The following is a 17,952-nucleotide window of genomic DNA, read 5'->3' on the forward strand; positions in this document are numbered from 1 at the left end:
TTCAAAGTAGTCTAATAAAGACCATTTTGCATTAATGAATATTGGAGTTATTTATTCACCAGTTTAGCGATATGAACGTTACTAGAAGGTTGCAAATAAGCGGAAGTTCCCTATATTCGTTACAATATGAATCATGGTTCAACTATATGGTTGGCTATCTCTACAGCAACAACATACCTTTTTTCAGATTGTCAAAATCTGCATGTTGGTGTTAGGCGAATGTAATGGAGAGCAAACATAGGTAATATTTTGCGTTTGCCATCTTCTTTTGACAATCCCTATGTCAGTGAAATGAAAAAAAAAAATATCAGTTGATGAGATGAGCCAACCATATACTTGAGCCGTGGTATAAATTGTAGGATAGGAAGGGATTTAATAAAGATTTAACTTAGCTCTTTTGCAAATCAGCTTTACTGGCAACTTGCGGGCGTTTATCAGACCCAAAAAACTTTGCAATCCGTTAAAACACCCACTACTCTCTGCATGCTTAATTTTTTTTTTCTCAAACCACTGGGAGCATATCATAAGCTCAATTATATGGTTGGCTCATTTCATCAGCTGATTTTAGTTTTTTCATTTCACTGGTATAGGGATTGACAAAAGGAGATGGCATGCGCAAAATGTAACCAACACATTGACAATTATTTACTTCCGTAGTGGTCACTTTGATAAAAAATTAGTTTCACATCAATTTAAGTTATTCTTTTAGTAAATGCAGCTAATTTAGCGAATTATATTCCCACAACACAGAAGAATTGCGAAGTTTTATGTTTTCTCTCCATTTCATTCGCCCAATACCAACACACAGACAGTCTAAACAAAGAAATGTTGTTGCTGTGGAGATGAGCCAACCATATAGTTGAACCATGGAGCATATTATAGGAATTTTTTATGTAAATAATTCCAACACGGACTTTTAAGTCATGTCTGGAATTTCAAAAATAAAATTTTATTTGTTTCAAAATTAAATAGTGTAATATATTTATTTTTATGTTAGATTTAAGCATTTTTAAACATAAAGTAAAGTAAGCTAAAAATGAAAGCGGAATGGTCGAAAGCGTTCATAGTAAGGCCGCGGGACAATCTGCAGTCGCATGTTTATATAAGACAGAAAAAATTTGTACCCTCATATGATAATGATGTAAGTTTTAATATTGTGGAATGTACGAGTGTATTAATCTCAAAAGACTTAATTTTAAAATTTTTAGCCCTGCCCCATTCCAATGAACTGGCTTATAGGGTGGGAGTATGCACGTATTTGGCTGCGTGAGCGCGATGATTACATAAGTGCGCGCTTGCGCAAATCAAAAGCGAAGAAAATCAAAAACGATTACACGTCTTGGTTAGCCAAACGGAAAGTTAAACCAAAAAAGCTAAGCTAAAGGATGAACTGAAGAATTACAATCCCTTTCCAAGCTTATCCGTTTCACACAAAAATAAATTATTCAAAATCTTGGCATTTCGTTTTTCATTTAACTCGAAACACTTTGATTTAACCGGAATGTTTCCATTTTAATTGTTTAAAATTTGTTTTCGTGTATTACATAATTAATCGTGTCTTTCAGTTAACTCAATAAATAATACATGGAAAAAAGAAATGTTGGTTTATTGTAAAATTAATAAATGTCGCAAGTTTTATTATAAACAGATGTAATTCAAAGTTAAATATTTTTGAGAAAACAAGAGTTCCATTTTAAAAATTACATTCAAAGGGATGTATGATCCTGCTATTGTGGTCTTTTTGTGTATTCTATAAATTTCAGCATAAAAATTAGATTCAATGGGATGTATGATCCTGCTATTGTGGTCTTTTTGTGTATTCTATAAATTTCAGCATAACCTCGCCAGTTCGCTATCTTTGTAGATCATAAATGTTGATTTGAATCAATTTACAATAGAACGTGTGATGTAAATATGTACTGTGATCCCTGGTTTTCGGAAATCATCACGGGATTCGCGCTGGGGCATGACTGAAAGTACAGTGCACTAAATTTTTGTACTTCTACTAAGCGTAATGTAGCTCTTATTTGCCAGTATTTACCTGTATTACGAAAGTAATAAATTAGATCGATTCATTCCCCAATATTTTGTTTGGAGGGAAATGTAAATTGAGGCACACAGGTCCTAAGTTGTACTTACTCCCTTATAGATGGGGCGTACCATAATTTATATATGTACACATGTACACATAGGGGTTTTCATGCCAACTAAACTTTGGATTTAGCATCAACGATTTCGCTAAGATTTTGTTATTGTTTGTGCTTGTCGATGAAGATTTCCAACTTTTTTCTTCCAGCCAATCGGGTACGAATTTTGAATAATTTCTGAAATATATATATTAATAACTTGGTGAGCAAATTTTCGACTTGAGACAAATTTTGAATCGTTTTTGATGAATTTTCTAAAAAAAGTTATACAATAAAAAAATTGGTTAAACATTTTATTGTTTCTTGTTTTTTTTTTGGTGTTTTCAAATTAATTAGGTATATAACTTTTGTTAGTGTTTTGTTTTATTAACTTGGTCATTAAAGAAAGACCACAGACTTAAGACTTGTGCTTCCAAGAGTATTTTTTAGAAATTTTATATATTTTATTTATAGATACAAAAATCTTAAAATTCACTACACTCCATTGATTGCAATTTTTTATTTGAATTGGCGTCAGAAAAGAAACGAACAACCTTTGTATGTATGTATGTATATTCCATTTCTTTAATCTCTTGTTGGGGAATACGACTGATAACAGTGATAATTGATTAGAAAGCTCCCATTTCACATAATTTTTTCTCAAAGCTTCGCGAGCGAACATTCGTTCCACAAAAGCATTCCGAGCTTTCGGCTGCATTGGCCATTTGTGACACTAGAGAAATTTGCCAATTTAATATTTAGTGTGTTTATGTGGCTCTTGGCTTTCCGCAATTCACCAAATATAGTGACTTGTAGCTTGTAGAGAGAAAGGCTCTTTTAAGGATAATTCACGAGAAGATTAAACGGTAGGCCAATTTTCAGAGTGGTTAAACAACGTCATCGCATGTCATATCGCTTGTTAAATACATAAGTCAGACATTTCAAAAAATTTCAAAAATTATTTGTTTGCATAAAATGCATTGTAAACGATGAAACTTTTATACTTCTCTATAATGACCTTAAATTTCTGATAAACAAGTAAGGAAGGTTAAGTTCGGGTGTAAGCGAACATTACATACTCAGTTGAGAGCAATGGTGACAACATAAGGGAAAATCACCATGTAGGAAAATGAACCGAGGGAAACCCTGGAATGTGTTTGTATAACATGTATATCAAATAAAAGGTGTTAATGAGTATTTTAAAAGGGAGTAATCCTTAGTTCCATAGGTGGACGCCGTTTCGAGATATCTCCATAAAGGTGGACCAGGAGTGACCCTAGAATTTGTTTGTACGATATGGGTATCAAATTAAAGGTATTGATGAGTGTTTTAAAAGGGAGTGTTGGTAGTTGTGTAGGTGGTCGCCTTTTCGAGATATCGGCATAAAGGTGGACCAGGGGTGACTCTAGAATACGTTTGTACAATATGGGTATCAAACGAAAGGTGTTAATGATTATTTTAAAAGGGAGTGGGCCTTAGTTCTATAGGTGGACGCCGTTTCGAAATATCGCCATAAAGGTGGACCAGGGGTGACTCTAGAATGCGTTTGTACAATATGGGTATCAAACGCAAGGTGTTAATGAGTATTTTAAAAGGGAGTGGGCCTTAGTTCTATAGGTGGACGCCGTTTCGAAATATCGGCATAAAGGTGGACCAGGGGTGACTCTAGAATACGTTTGTACAATATGGGTATCAAACGAAAGGTGTTAATGATTATTTTAAAAGGGAGTGGGCCTTAGTTCTACAGGTGGACGCCGTTTCGAAATATCGCCACAAACGTGGACCAGGGGTGACTCTAGAATATGTTAGTACGATATGGGTATGAAATGAAAGGTGTTAATGGGTATTTTAAAAGGGCGTGGGGCTTAGTTCTATAGGTGGACGCCTTTTCGAGATATCGCCATAAAGGTGGACCAGGGGTGACTCTAGAATACGTTTGTACAATATGGGTATCAAACGAAAGGTGTTAATGATTATTTTAAAAGGGAGTGGGCCTTAGTTCTATAGGTGGACGCCGTTTCGAAATATCGGCATAAAGGTGGACCAGGGGTGACTCTAGAATATGTTTGTACAATATGGGTATCAAACGAAAGGTGTTAATGATTATTTTAAAAGGGAGTGGGCCTTAGTTCTATAGGTGGACGCCGTTTCGAAATATCGCCATAAAGGTGGACCAGGGGTGACTCTAGAATGTGTTTGTACGATATGGGTATTAATGAGGGTTTTAAAAGGGAGTGGTGGTAGTTGTGTAGGTGGTCGCCTTTTCGAGATATCGCCATAAAGGTGGACCAGGGGTGACTCTAGAATACGTTTGTACAATATGGGTATCAAACGAAAGGTGTTAATGATTATTTTAAAAGGGAGTGGGCCTTAGTTCTATAGGTGGACGCCTTTTCGAGGTATCGCAATAAAGGTGGACCAGGGGTGACTATAGACTTTGTTTGTACGATGTGGGTATCAAATGAAAGGTGTTAATGAGTATTTTTAAAATGGAGTGGGCCTTCGTTCTATAGGTGGTCGCCTTTTCGAGATATCGCCATACAGGTGGACCAGGGGTGACTCTAGAATGCGTTTGTACAATATGGGTATAAAACGCAAGGTGTTAATGAGTATTTTAAAAGGGAGTGGGCCTTAGTTCTACAGGTGGACGCCGTTTCGAGATATTGCCATAAAGGTGGACCAGGGGTGACTCTAGAATGCGTTTGTACAATATGGGTATCAAACGCGAGGTGTTAATGAGTATTTTAAAAGGGAGTGGGCCTTAGTTCCACAGGTGGACGCCGTTTCGAAATATCGCCATAAAGGTGGACCAGGGGTGACTCTAGAATGCGTTTGTACAATATGGGTATCAAACGCAAGGTGCTAATGAGTATTTTAAAAGGGAGTGGGCCTTAGTTCTACAGGTGGACGCCGTTTCGAAATATCGCCACAAACGTGGACCAGGGGTGACTCTAGAATATGTTAGTACGATATGGGTATGAAATGAAAGGTGTTAATGAGTATTTTAAAAGGGCGTGGGGCTTAGTTTTATAGGTGGACGCCTTTTCGAGATATCGCCATAAAGGTGGAGCAGGGGTGGCTCTAGAATGTGTTTGTACGATATTGGTATCAAATTAAAGGTATTAATGAGGGTTTTAAAAGGGAGTGGTGGTAGTTGTATAGGTGGTCGCCTTTTCCAGATATCGACCAAAATGTGGACCAGGGTGACCCATAACATCATCTGTTGGATACCGCTAATTTATTTATATATGCAATACCTGCCAAGATTTCAAGGGTTTTTTATTTCGCCCTGCAGAACTCTTTCATTTTCTTCTACTTAATATGGTAGGTGTCACATCCATTTTACAAAGTTTTTTCTAAAGTTATATTTCGCGTCAATAAACCAATCCAATTACCATGTTTCATCCCTTTTTTCGTACTTGGTATAGAATTATGGCATTTTTTTCATTTTTCGTAATATTCGATATAGAAAAAGTGGGCGTGGTCATAGTGTGATTTCGTTCATTTTTTATACCAAGATAAAGTGAGTTCAGATAAGTACGTGAACTAAGTTCAGTAAAGATATGACGATTTTTGCTCAAGTTATCGTGTTAACGGCCATGCGGAAGGACAGACGGATAACTGTGTATAAAAACTGGGCGTGGCTTCAACCGATTTCGCCCATTTTCACAGAAAACAGTTACCGTCATAAAATCTATGCCCCTACCAAATTTCAAAAGGATGGGTAAATTTTTGTTCGACTTATGGCATTAAAAGTATCCTAGACAAATTAAATGAAAAAGGGCGGAGCCATGCCCATTTTGAAATTTTCTTTTATTTTTGTATTTTGTTGCACCATATCATTACTGGAGTTGAATGTTGACATTATTTACTTATATACTGTAAAGATATTAAATTTTTTGTTAAAATTTTACTTTAAAAAATTTTTTTTTTAAAAGTGGGCGTGGCCCTTCTCCGATTTTGCTAATTTTTTTTAAGCGTACACATAGTAATAGGAGTAATGTTCCTGCCAAATTTCATCATGATATCTTCAACGACTGCCAAATTACAGCTTGCAAAAGTTTTAAATTACCTTCTTTTAAAAGTGGGCGGTGCCACGCCCATTGTCCAACATTTTACTAATTTTCTATTCTGCGTCATAAGTTAAACTCACCTACCAAGTTTCATCGCTTTATCTGTCTTTGGTAATGAATTATTGCACTTTTTCGGTTTTTCGAAATTTTCGATATCGAAAAAGTGGGCGTGGTTATAGTCCGATATCGTTCATTTTAAATAGCGATCTGAGATGAGTGCTCAGGAACCTGCATACCAAATTTCATCAAGATATCTCAAAATTTTCTCAAGTTATCGTGTTAACGGACGGACGGACGGACATGGCTCAATTAAATTTTTTTTCGATCCTGATGATTTTGATATATGGAAGTCTATATCTATCTCGATTCCTTTATACCTGTACAACCATCCGTTATCCAATCAAACTTAATATACTCTGTGAGCTCTGCTCAACTGAGTATAAAAACAGCAGTCAACGCACACATCTTAGTTTTGTTTTATGTCAAATAGTCCAAATTATTTTTGCAAATGCCGCTCCGGCTTTATCTACATAACAGGCGTAGAGCATATGTAGTAGAGATTTACGCCGCCGCCGCACAGTAGACAGAAATTGAAAAGTTTGGACTTAGGACTTTAAATGTACATTTTCGTATTCTGCGATCTTTATCCATAATTTATTGTTATATAACTATTTTTCGTAAAACCTAATTTAGAAAAGTTATGACACTTTTAGTAACCGGGTTTCATATCGACATACCCTAAAGAGCATATGTGGACATCTAGGTATTTTTTCCAATTTCCAGGTATTTTGGCTTCACTAAAATAATTTTTACTATTTCTCAATAAAAATATTTGTCAAGGTCTAACCCAGAAGCTTTCAATTTTATTTTAAAAATATGTGGAAAATTCGCGAAAACTTGACGAAGTTTTTTCAAATTTGTGCATGAAAACAAATATCACTCAAGAAATGAGTGCGATTCAATTCGAAATCGACAATTTAACGGAAACGAAATGTGAAAAAGTTAAAGTCAGTCACTCTAGTACTAACCATGATTGATGGAAAAGCTTCATCAATTTTGAGGGATATATCCACGCAACGTTGTGACATATGTAAGGCTACCCCAAAAGAAATGAATGACCTCACTTTAATTTTTAACATAGACGTTGATACTGACATTTACAAATATGGGATGTCAACTCTGCATACGAGAATTCGGTTTATGGAGTGTATTATTCATATATCTTACCGATTAGAATTTAAATCGTGGATAGCGAAAGGAGATAATAAATCTAAATTGGAAGAAAAGCGGAGAGCCGTACAGAATTCTTTAAAAAATCAGACTGGTTTATTGGTAGACGTGGTAAAGCAAGGACACGGTACAACGAATGATGGAAATACCGTCGCTGACATTAAAACTACACTCAAAAAAAAGTTATCATCAAGGCGATGCCATCTAGGCATCAATGTGCAATTTTTGCTTATCTTTTTTTCGTCATCAATGATCTTATGTTATTGACATTTTCGAAATATTAGTTTGATACTTGTATTTGTCAAGTTAATAGACTACATACAAATGTAATGCGTTTTATAATCAATCTAGTATTAAATGTTATCATAATGAAACTAGGAAATTTATACAGGTATCATTTTGATACATTTTAAGGGCGAAACAAATATTTTCCATGGGCAAATCAATAGTCTAGATACAAAATTGATACTTTTAATTATACTTTTTGTAATATTTATCGTTGCATTGATACCACGAAAAAGATACCGTTTATAGTTTCATTTTTGCACATCGTGCATTAATATGATAGTGATACTTTTTTTTTTTGAGTGTACCGCCTCTATAACTGGTGTTAGTGAAAATCTCATTCAAAGATTCTCTACAATATTAGGGGCACTTTCATGAGGGTGTCCAATAGATGTACAAAAGTTCAACATATACGCCAGAGAAACCATTCGAGCTTACGTCGAACTATATGAATGGTATTACATGGCTTCAAGTGTGCATAAAATTTTAGACGGAGCTTCAATAATAGAGAAATTTGGTTCCATTCCTATTGGAAAGTTACCCAAAGAAGCCGCTGAATCCAGAAATAAAGATTTTAGAGCATATCGTTGAGACCATGCAAGAAAAATTAGCCGCAAAGCCACAAATGAGGAAATTTTATATAATTTGTTAGTTACTTCTGACCCATTTATTTCATCGAGGAGATCGCAATTACCTAGTAAGCAATATATTCGAAGAAGTGAAATCTCTACTACTGCTATTGCAAAACCTCGACTATGATACACAAAACTAAATAGTTTAGTTTCTCAATGTTAATTGGGTACGAATAGGGCTGGGACTATCCGCATATTCGAATATCCGGATATCCATAAGGATATCCATATGGATATCCGTTAACACGGATAAAATCCGGACGGCATGGATATCCGGTTAATATTCGTTTGTGAAACTAACCGGATATACGAATTTATGAAGATCCGGTTAATAACCGTATTTTTTGGATATCCAGTGAAAGCAACAAATTGATGTACCATATATCTTTATTTAACATTAATAACAATAAATTCGTTGGGCATTTAAATCAATTAACAATGAATACATGTAATATGATGTTAAACTATTTTCTTCTTATTCTTCTTATTCGTGAGATCACTGTTTTCCGGAGCTTCTTCTTGGGCATTCATATCAGCAGTACCCATTTTTCACATGATTTTTTATTTGGTTACGAAAAGCATCGGTCTCAACATGCTTCGACTGTTTGAACATCGGATCAAGACAACTCGCCATATGTGTAATACTGATATTTTCCAGGATGGATCTTCAATGTCTTCAAAAGAAAAACGTCCTCTCAAGTATGCAGCTACTTTTTCGTTGAATGTTTTTTCCATGCTCGTATCAGTGTTTTTAAATTTCAGATGCTTATTAATAATTTTATGAATGATGGGTTTCACTCTAGAAATTGTAATCTTGCAGTCACTTTTAAGCACATTTGCTGCAATTTCGAAATGGGTGAGTAAATCTATAAGAACATCAACTGCATCCCAGTCACTGTCCGAAATTGCGATATTTTGAGCGGTCTTGTTGTTGAAAATTGAACGATCAGCAATTACTGCAACAATAGAAGATCTAAGCTCTTTAACTCTTTCCAACATAAAAAGGACTGAATTCCATCTAGTTGGAAAACTTTGGATTAGTTTTTTAACTGTCTTTTTAGTTTGTATTAAATGTTTCTCGAGAGCATATTTACGTTTACTCGAATGATTGAAACTCATCACCAGTTGAATATTTGACTCCACAACATTCCGGTAGTTTCATTCCCAAACTAACACTCAATTGAAGTATATGTGCACTGCAAGGATGACTGGTTATGTCAGGGCTCAAACCCCGAACAGCATTTGTTACATTTTTCGCGTTGTCGCGTACAATAGTTGTGCCTTTTTCTTTGATATCCCATTCTTCCATGCCACCTGGAAGCGAGTCTACAAAATTCTCAGCTGTGCGGCTTTCAGTCATTTCTTCGGTGAGCAAAATAAAAGAGCTAGGCGTCCAATTAGAATCTAAATAATGCGCTGTAAGTCCCATATAGGATCGGGTAGCTCTTGATGTCCAGCAATCAGTGGCCAAAGCTATATCATATGCTGAACTGAGATTTTTCTTAACTTTCTCTATTTCACGGTTATACATGGCTTGAATTCTACCGGAAATTGCTTTGCGACAAGGAATTACATACTCTGGTTCGACGACATTAACAAACTTCTTGAATCCAGCACATTTCATCGCTGAAGTAGGCAATAACTCAACAGCAATCATAATAGCCAAGGCTTGTGTTTTTATATATTGACGTTCTTTGGATATATACTTATTGCTAACAGCTTGATCAAAATTACTTTGTGATGAACTGCTACTCGGCTTATATTCTGGCGCAGAGAGAGAAAAACTGCGTCCATACCATTCTCTTGAAGATGGAAAATCCGAAAGTGGCTCTATAGACTTGATGTCCATCCTTTGTTTTGTAGCGTTTTTTCACAATATAAACAAATGGCACTTTTCTTTTCACTTTTTTGGAAATGATTCCAAATCTTGCTGACCATTTTAGCACTCATTATTAGTTTAAGTTGACGCTTTGTAAAATTGTTGATGTTTGTAAAATTGTAGCTTTTTAATTTTTGACATTAATTTAATAATCTACAAACATATTTTGTGAATAATTTTTCGATGTTTGATTCGTTCAATTCTGATATGCAGATATTCAACTTTTATATTCCAGTATCCGAACATACGGATATCCGCATTTTCCGTTTGCGTATCCGGATATCCGGATAGCCGATTTTTTCTTAGCTATCCGGTTATTGGAATATCCGGTTTATCCGGATAGTTGAAAAATCCGGATGCAGTTCACAGCCCTTGGTACGAATATACATACTACATATGAAACGCAACATTTACTTAAAATAATAAAAATTGTTTTTATTTTAGTTTTTTTTGGTCATATACCTACATATATGTATATTTGACGATTTCATGGACTATTGACCGATGGAATAATTTTTGCTTTTAATTACTCTTTTGGTACTAACGAACAAGCTGGAATAGTGTAAGCATTATGTAAACAAAAAAAAATAAAAAATTAACGAACAAGCTGGAATAGCTAAATTTTTGATTTGAACCTTTTTTGGATTGTTAAATGCAAACTCAATATAAAAAAATTAAATATATAATATGAATTATCAAAAATTTTTGTTTTTAAATATTACCCAAAATTAAAAAGTGATTCGCAATAGTAAAATAAAAAAAAAACAAGTAAGGAAGGTTAAGTTCGGGTGTAACCGAACATTACATACTCAGTTGATAGCTATGGTGACAACATAAGGGAAAATAACCATGTAGGAAAATGAACCGAGGGAAACCCTGGAATGTGTTTGTATGACATGTGTATCAAATGAAAGGCATTAAAGAGTATTTTATGAGGGAGTGGGCCATAGTTCTATAGGTGGACGCCATTTAGGGATATAGCCATAAAGGTGGATCAGAGTTGACTCTAGAATGCGTTTGTACGATATGGGTATCAACTGAAAGGTGTTAATGAGTATTTTAAAAGGGAGTAATCCTTAGTTCCATAGGTGGACGCCGTTTCGAGATATCGCCATAAAGGTGGACCAGGGGTGACTCTAGAATGCGTTTGTACGATATGGGTATCAAATGAAAGGTGTTAATGAGTATTTTAAAAGGAAGTAATCCTTAGTTCCATAGGTGGACGCCGTTTCGAGATATCGCCATAAAGGTGGGCCAGGGGTGACCCTAGAATTTGTTTGTACAATATGGGTATCAAAAGAAAGGTGTTAATGAGTATTTTAAAAGGGGGTAATCCTTAGTTCCATAGGTGGACGCCGTTTCGAGATATCGCCATAAAGGTGGACCAGGGGTGACTCTAGAATGCGTTTGTACGATATGGGTATCAAATGAAAGGTGTTAATGAGTATTTTAAAAGGGAGTAATCCTTTGTTCCATAGGTGGACGCCGTTTCGAGATATCGCCATAAAGGTGGACCAGGGGTGCCCCAGAATTTGTTTGTACAATATGGGTATCAAAAGAAAGGTGTTAATGAGTATTTTAAAAGGGAGTAATCCTTAGTTCCATAGGTGGACGCCGTTTCGAGATATCGCCATAAAGGTGGTCCAGGGGTGACCCTAGAATTTGTTTGTATAATATGGGTATCAAAAGACAGGTGTATTTTAAAAGGGAGTAATCCTTAGTTCCATAGGTGGACGCCGTTTCGAGATATCGCCATAAAGGTGGGCCAGGGGTGACTCTAGAATTCGTTTGTGCAATATGGGTATCAAAAGAAAGGTGTTAATGAGTATTTTAAAAGGGAGTAATCCTTAGTTCCATAGGTGGACGCCGTTTCGAGATATCGCCATAAAGGTGGGCCAGGGGTGACTCTAGAATTCGTTTGTGCAATATGGGTATCAAAAGAAAGGTGTTAATGAGTATTTTAAAAGGGAGTAATCCATAGTTCCATAGGTGGACGCCGTTTCGAGATATCGCCATAAAGGTGGACCAGGGGTGACCCTAGAATTTGTTTGTACAATATGGGTATCAAAAGACAGGTGTTAATGAGTATTTTAAAAGGGAGTAATCCTTAGTTCCATAGGTGGACGCCGTTTCGAGATATCGCCATAAAGGTGGACCAGGGGTGACCCTAGAATTTGTTTGTACAATATGGGTATCAAAAGACAGGTGTTAATGAGTATTTTAAAAGGGAGTAATCCTTAGTTCCATAGGTGGACGCCGTTTCGAGATATCGCCATAAAGGTGGACCAGGGGTGACCCTAGAATTTGTTTGTACAATATGGGTATCAAAAGAAAGGTGTTAATGAGTATTTTAAAAGGGAGTAATCCTTAGTTCCATAGGTGGCCGCTGTTTCGAGATATCGCCATAAAGGTGGGCCAGGGGTGACTCTAGAATTCGTTTGTGCAATATGGGTATCAAAAGAAAGGTGTTAATGAGTATTTTAAAAGGGAGTAATCCTTAGTTCCATAGGTGGCCGCTGTTTCGAGATATCGCCATAAAGGTGGGCCAGGGGTGACTCTAGAATTCGTTTGTGCAATATGGGTATCAAAAGAAAGGTGTTAATGAGTATTTTAAAAGGGAGTAATCCTTAGTTCCATAGGTGGACGCCGTTTCGAGATATCGCCATAAAGGTGGGCCAGGGGTGACTCTAGAATTCGTTTGTGCAATATGGGTATCAAAAGAAAGGTGTTAATGAGTATTTTAAAAGGGAGTAATCCTTAGTTCCATAGGTGGCCGCTGTTTCGAGATATCGCCATAAAGGTGGGCCAGGGGTGACTCTAGAATTCGTTTGTGCAATATGGGTATCAAAAGAAAGGTGTTAATGAGTATTTTAAAAGGGAGTAATCCTTAGTTCCATAGGTGGACGCCGTTTCGAGATATCGCCATAAAGGTGGGCCAGGGGTGACTCTAGAATTCGTTTGTGCAATATGGGTATCAAAAGAAAGGTGTTAATGAGTATTTTAAAAGGGAGTAATCCATAGTTCCATAGGTGGACGCCGTTTCGAGATATCGCCATAAAGGTGGGCCAGGGGTGACTCTAGAATTCGTTTGTACAATATGGGTATCAAAAGAAAGGTGTTAATGAGTATTTTAAAAGGGAGTAATCCTTAGTTCCATAGGTGGACGCCGTTTCGAGATATCGCCATAAAGGTGGGCCAGGGGTGACTCTAGAATTCGTTTGTGCAATATGGGTATCAAAAGAAAGGTGTTAATGAGTATTTTAAAAGGGAGTAATCCATAGTTCCATAGGTGGACGCCGTTTCGAGATATCGCCATAAAGGTGGGCCAGGGGTGACTCTAGAATTCGTTTGTACAATATGGGTATCAAAAGAAAGGTGTTAATGAGTATTTTAAAAGGGAGTAATCCTTAGTTCCATAGGTGGCCGCTGTTTCGAGATATCGCCATAAAGGTGGGCCAGGGGTGACTCTAGAATTCGTTTGTGCAATATGGGTATCAAAAGAAAGGTGTTAATGAGTATTTTAAAAGGGAGTAATCCTTAGTTCCATAGGTGGACGCCGTTTCGAGATATCGCCATAAAGGTGGGCCAGGGGTGACTCTAGAATTCGTTTGTGCAATATGGGTATCAAAAGAAAGGTGTTAATGAGTATTTTAAAAGGGAGTAATCCATAGTTCCATAGGTGGACGCCGTTTCGAGATATCGCCATAAAGGTGGACCAGGGGTGACCCTAGAATTTGTTTGTACAATATGGGTATCAAAAGACAGGTGTTAATGAGTATTTTAAAAGGGAGTAATCCTTAGTTCCATAGGTGGACGCCGTTTCGAGATATCGCCATAAAGGTGGACCAGGGGTGACCCTAGAATTTGTTTGTACAATATGGGTATCAAAAGAAAGGTGTTAATGAGTATTTTAAAAGGGAGTAATCCTTAGTTCCATAGGTGGCCGCTGTTTCGAGATATCGCCATAAAGGTGGACCAGGGGTGACCTTAGAATTTGTTTGTACAATATGGGTATCAAAAGAAAGGTGTTAATGAGTATTTTAAAAGGGAGTAATCCTTAGTTCCATAGGTGGACGCCGTTTCGAGATATCGCCATAAAGGTGGACCAGGGGTGACCCTAGAATATGTTTGTACAATATGGGCATCAAACGAAAGGTGTTAATGAGTATTTTAAAAGGGAGTGGGCCTTAGTTCTATAGGTGGACGCCGTTTCGAAATATCGCCACAAACGTGGACCAGGGGTGACTCTAGAATGTGTTTGTACGATATGGGTATCAAATTAAAGGTATTAATGAGGATTTTAAAAGGCAGTGGTGGTTGTTGTATAGGTGGTCGCATTTTCGAGATATCGCCATAAAGGTGGACCAGGGGTGACCCTAGAATTTGTTTGTACAATATGGGTATTAAAAGAAAGGTGTTAATGAGTATTTTAAAAGGTAGTAATCCTTAGTTCCATAGGTGGACGCCGTTTCGAGATATCGCCATAAAGGTGGAGCAGGGGTGACCCTAGAATTTGTTTGTACAATATGGGTATCAAAAGAAAGGTGTTAATGAGTTTTTTAAAAGGGAGTAATCCTTAGTTCCATAGGTGGACGCCGTTTCGAGATATCGCCATAAAGGTGGGCCAGGGGTGACTCTAGAATGAGTTTGTACGATATGGGTATCAAATGAAAGGTGTTAATGAGTATATTAAAAGGGAGTGGGCCTTAGTTCTATAGGTGGACGCCTTTTCGAGGTATCGCAATAAAGGTGGACCAGGGATGACTCTAGACTTTGTTTGTGCGATATGGGTATCAAATGAAAGGTGTTAATGAGTATTTTTAAAAGGGAGTGGGCCTTCGTTCTATAGGTGTTCGCCTTTTCGAGATATCGCCATAAAGGTGGACCAGGGGTGACTCTAGAATGAATTTGTACTATATGGGTATCAAACTAAAGGCATTCATGAGAGTTTTAAAAGGGAGTGGTGGTAGTTGTATATGTGAAGGCGTTTTCCAGATATCGACCAAAATGTGGACCAGGGTGACCCAGAACATTATCTGTTGGATACCGCTAATTTATTTATATATGTAATACCTGCCAAGATTTTAAGGGTTTTTTATTTCGCCCTGCAGAACTTTTTCATTTTCTTCTACATAATATGGTAGGTGTCACAACCATTTTATAAAGTTTTTTCTAAAGTTATATTTCGCGTCAATAAAACAATCCAATTACCTTACCATGTTTCATCCCTTTTTTCGTATTTGGTATAGAATTATGGCATTTTTTTCATTTTTCGTAATTTTCGATATCGAAAAAGTGGGCGTGGTCATAGTCGGATTTCGTTCGTTTTTCATACCAAGATAAAGTGAGTTAAAGTAAGCACGTGAACTAAGTTCATTAAAGATATGTCGATTTTTGCTCAAGTTATCGTGTTAACGGCCATGCGGAAGGACAGACGGACGACTGTGTATAAAAACTAGGCGTGGCATCAACCGATTCCGCCCATTTTCACAGAAAACAGTTAACGTCATAAAATCTATGCCCGTACCAAATTTCAAAAGGATTGGTTAATTTTTGTTCGACTTATGGCGTTAAAAGTATCCTAGACAAATTAAATGAAAAAGGGCGGAGCCACGCCCATTTTGAAATTTTCTTTTATTTTTGTATTTTGTTGCACCACATCATTACTGGAGTTGAATGTTGACATAATTTACTTATATACTGTAAAGATATTAAATTTTTTGTTAAAATTTTACTTTAAAAAAAATATTTTTTTAAAAGTGGGCGTGGTCCTTCTCCGATTTTGCTAATTTTTGTTAAGCGTAGATATAATAACAGGAGTAACGTTCCTGCCAAATTTCATCATGATATCTTCAACGACTGCCAAGTTACAGCTTGCAAAATTTTAAATTACCTTCTTTTAAAAGTGGGCGGTGCCACGCCCATTGTCCAAAATTTTACTAACTTTCTATTCTGCGTCATAATTTCAACTCATCTACCAAGTTTCGTCGCTTTATCTGTCTTTTGTAATGAATTATCGCACTTTTTCGGTTTTTCGAAATTTTCGATATCGAAAAAGTGGGCGTGGTTATAGTCCAATATCGTTCATTTTAAATAGCTATCTGAGATGAGTGCTCAGGAACCTACATACCAAATTTCATCAAGATACCTCAAAATTTACTCGAGTTATCGTGTTAACGGACGGACGGACGGACGGACATGGCTCAATCAAATTTTTTTTCGATCCTGATTATTTTGATATATGGAAGTCTATATCTATCTCGATTCCTTTATATATGTACAACCAACCGTTATCCAATCAAACTTAATATACTCTGTGAGCTCTGCTCAACTGAGTATAAAAAACGAAATCGCGAACCTTTTCGAACCATGAAACCGAGTACATTGCATAGTATATAACCCTAACCATATAAATAAATTATTCAAGTTTTGAGGAAATGTGTGGAAAATGAGTTAACGGTAAAAATGTGATTTTTCCCATACATACAATTTTTTTATTTGCCATAACTTTTTTGTTTAAGACTTTATGACAAAATACTCGCGCGGTACTATATTTTCTACTAATTTGAGACTGTCTAGGCCATTTATTGTTCATGTCGAAAATTGGACGGGTATGGTCGAAAGGGGTATCAACGGATCACTTCCAGTTATAAGAATCCAATTGCGAAAGGTAACTCTTTCTATCCGTTCAAAATTAATGTAAAAAAAAACAAGCGCTTTCAATGCCAGCATCACGCAATTCACGAAGTTATGAAAACAAAACACTAAAAGAACAAATTATATTAAAAAAAAGAAGCAAACATGAATTCAAATAAAATGACTCAAGTCGAACATGTTTTCAAATTAATTTGTTAAAAAAGCAATATGGAGAACGGCAGATCGAGCGACATTGGCGCCATCTGCATGAAAAAGTAGCCAACTTACAACATTTTCTGCAAGCAAAGCATAAAAATAAATCGACATTTGCTTTGGCTAAGGGTGCTTTCACACGTTGCGACTAAAACAATTTTTCGAACTCGTTAGTACTTTTCTAACATTTTCACAGTTAAAAACAGCAGTTCAACAAATGAATAGGCAACAAATATGTGACAAATATTTTCCTTATATAGCGAGAATGTTTATAACAGTGCTTCGCGAAATTTTCTATGTGAATGGGCAAGGCGAAATAAACTGCAATTGCTAAGTCTGAGGTTCCTAAGAAGATTGCGTTGAACGCATCTACATATGTATGTATATGAAAAAGTTGATTGTGGCTTGGCCTTTACGGACTAAAACATGCACTTGAAATCTACCTTTAAAACAGCTTGTTCCGAATTAGGGACTAATTCTGAGGGATAATGTGCTGATTCGAAAATATTCAAATCCCACAAGCTTCCAGATCGCTAACGTGTATTTTAAGTGGAAGTCGTAGCCGTGACCTAAGCAGTAGTAAACTGGAGGTAAACAGAATCAATTAAAGGCATGTCAACTCATATGTTAGCAGACAGAAGGCTATTAAAGCAGCAAGTGGGTTACATTTTAAAAGCTGGATGCTGTAGAATTTTTGCGCCAGGTTGACCTAAGCTCGGTCTCTCAGGTACTAGCTTTTGTTTGTATACCACATAGAGATTATTTTTTGTGATGCAAGCTGGTTTATGAAATGTGTCCATCTCGTTGCTGGAACTTGGCAAAGACCAATCTAAAAATGTCTACATACATACATAAGTGCACATGTAGATACATATGTA

The 17,952-nt window shown here is 36.5% G+C and overlaps 1 protein-coding gene across 1 annotated transcript; it reads left to right on the forward strand.

Annotated features, from left to right (window-relative positions):
- Positions 1-933: 933 nt before the first annotated feature.
- On the forward strand, positions 934-1,541 carry LOC137242931 (uncharacterized). The gene is made up of 2 exons (XM_067770188.1): positions 934-1,141; positions 1,209-1,541. Exons 1-2 carry the CDS (start codon positions 1,037-1,039, stop codon positions 1,380-1,382), a joined length of 279 nt encoding a protein of 92 aa, XP_067626289.1. The 5' UTR covers positions 934-1,036; the 3' UTR covers positions 1,383-1,541.
- The last annotated feature ends 16,411 nt before the right edge of the window (positions 1,542-17,952 follow it).

Source organism: Eurosta solidaginis, chromosome 2 (assembly GCF_040869045.1).
Source record: "Eurosta solidaginis isolate ZX-2024a chromosome 2, ASM4086904v1, whole genome shotgun sequence".
Lineage (NCBI taxonomy): Eukaryota > Metazoa > Arthropoda > Insecta > Diptera > Tephritidae > Eurosta > Eurosta solidaginis.

Bases quoted from the DNA above. Each gene is read 5' to 3' on its own strand.
- LOC137242931 (XM_067770188.1), top strand. From the start codon at position 1,037: ATGAAAGCGGAATGGTCGAAAGCGTTCATAGTAAGGCCGCGGGACAAT. The intron at 1,142-1,208 runs GTAAGTTTTAAT...TAAAATTTTTAG, and splicing joins TACCCTCATATGATAATGAT to CCCTGCCCCATTCCAATGAA.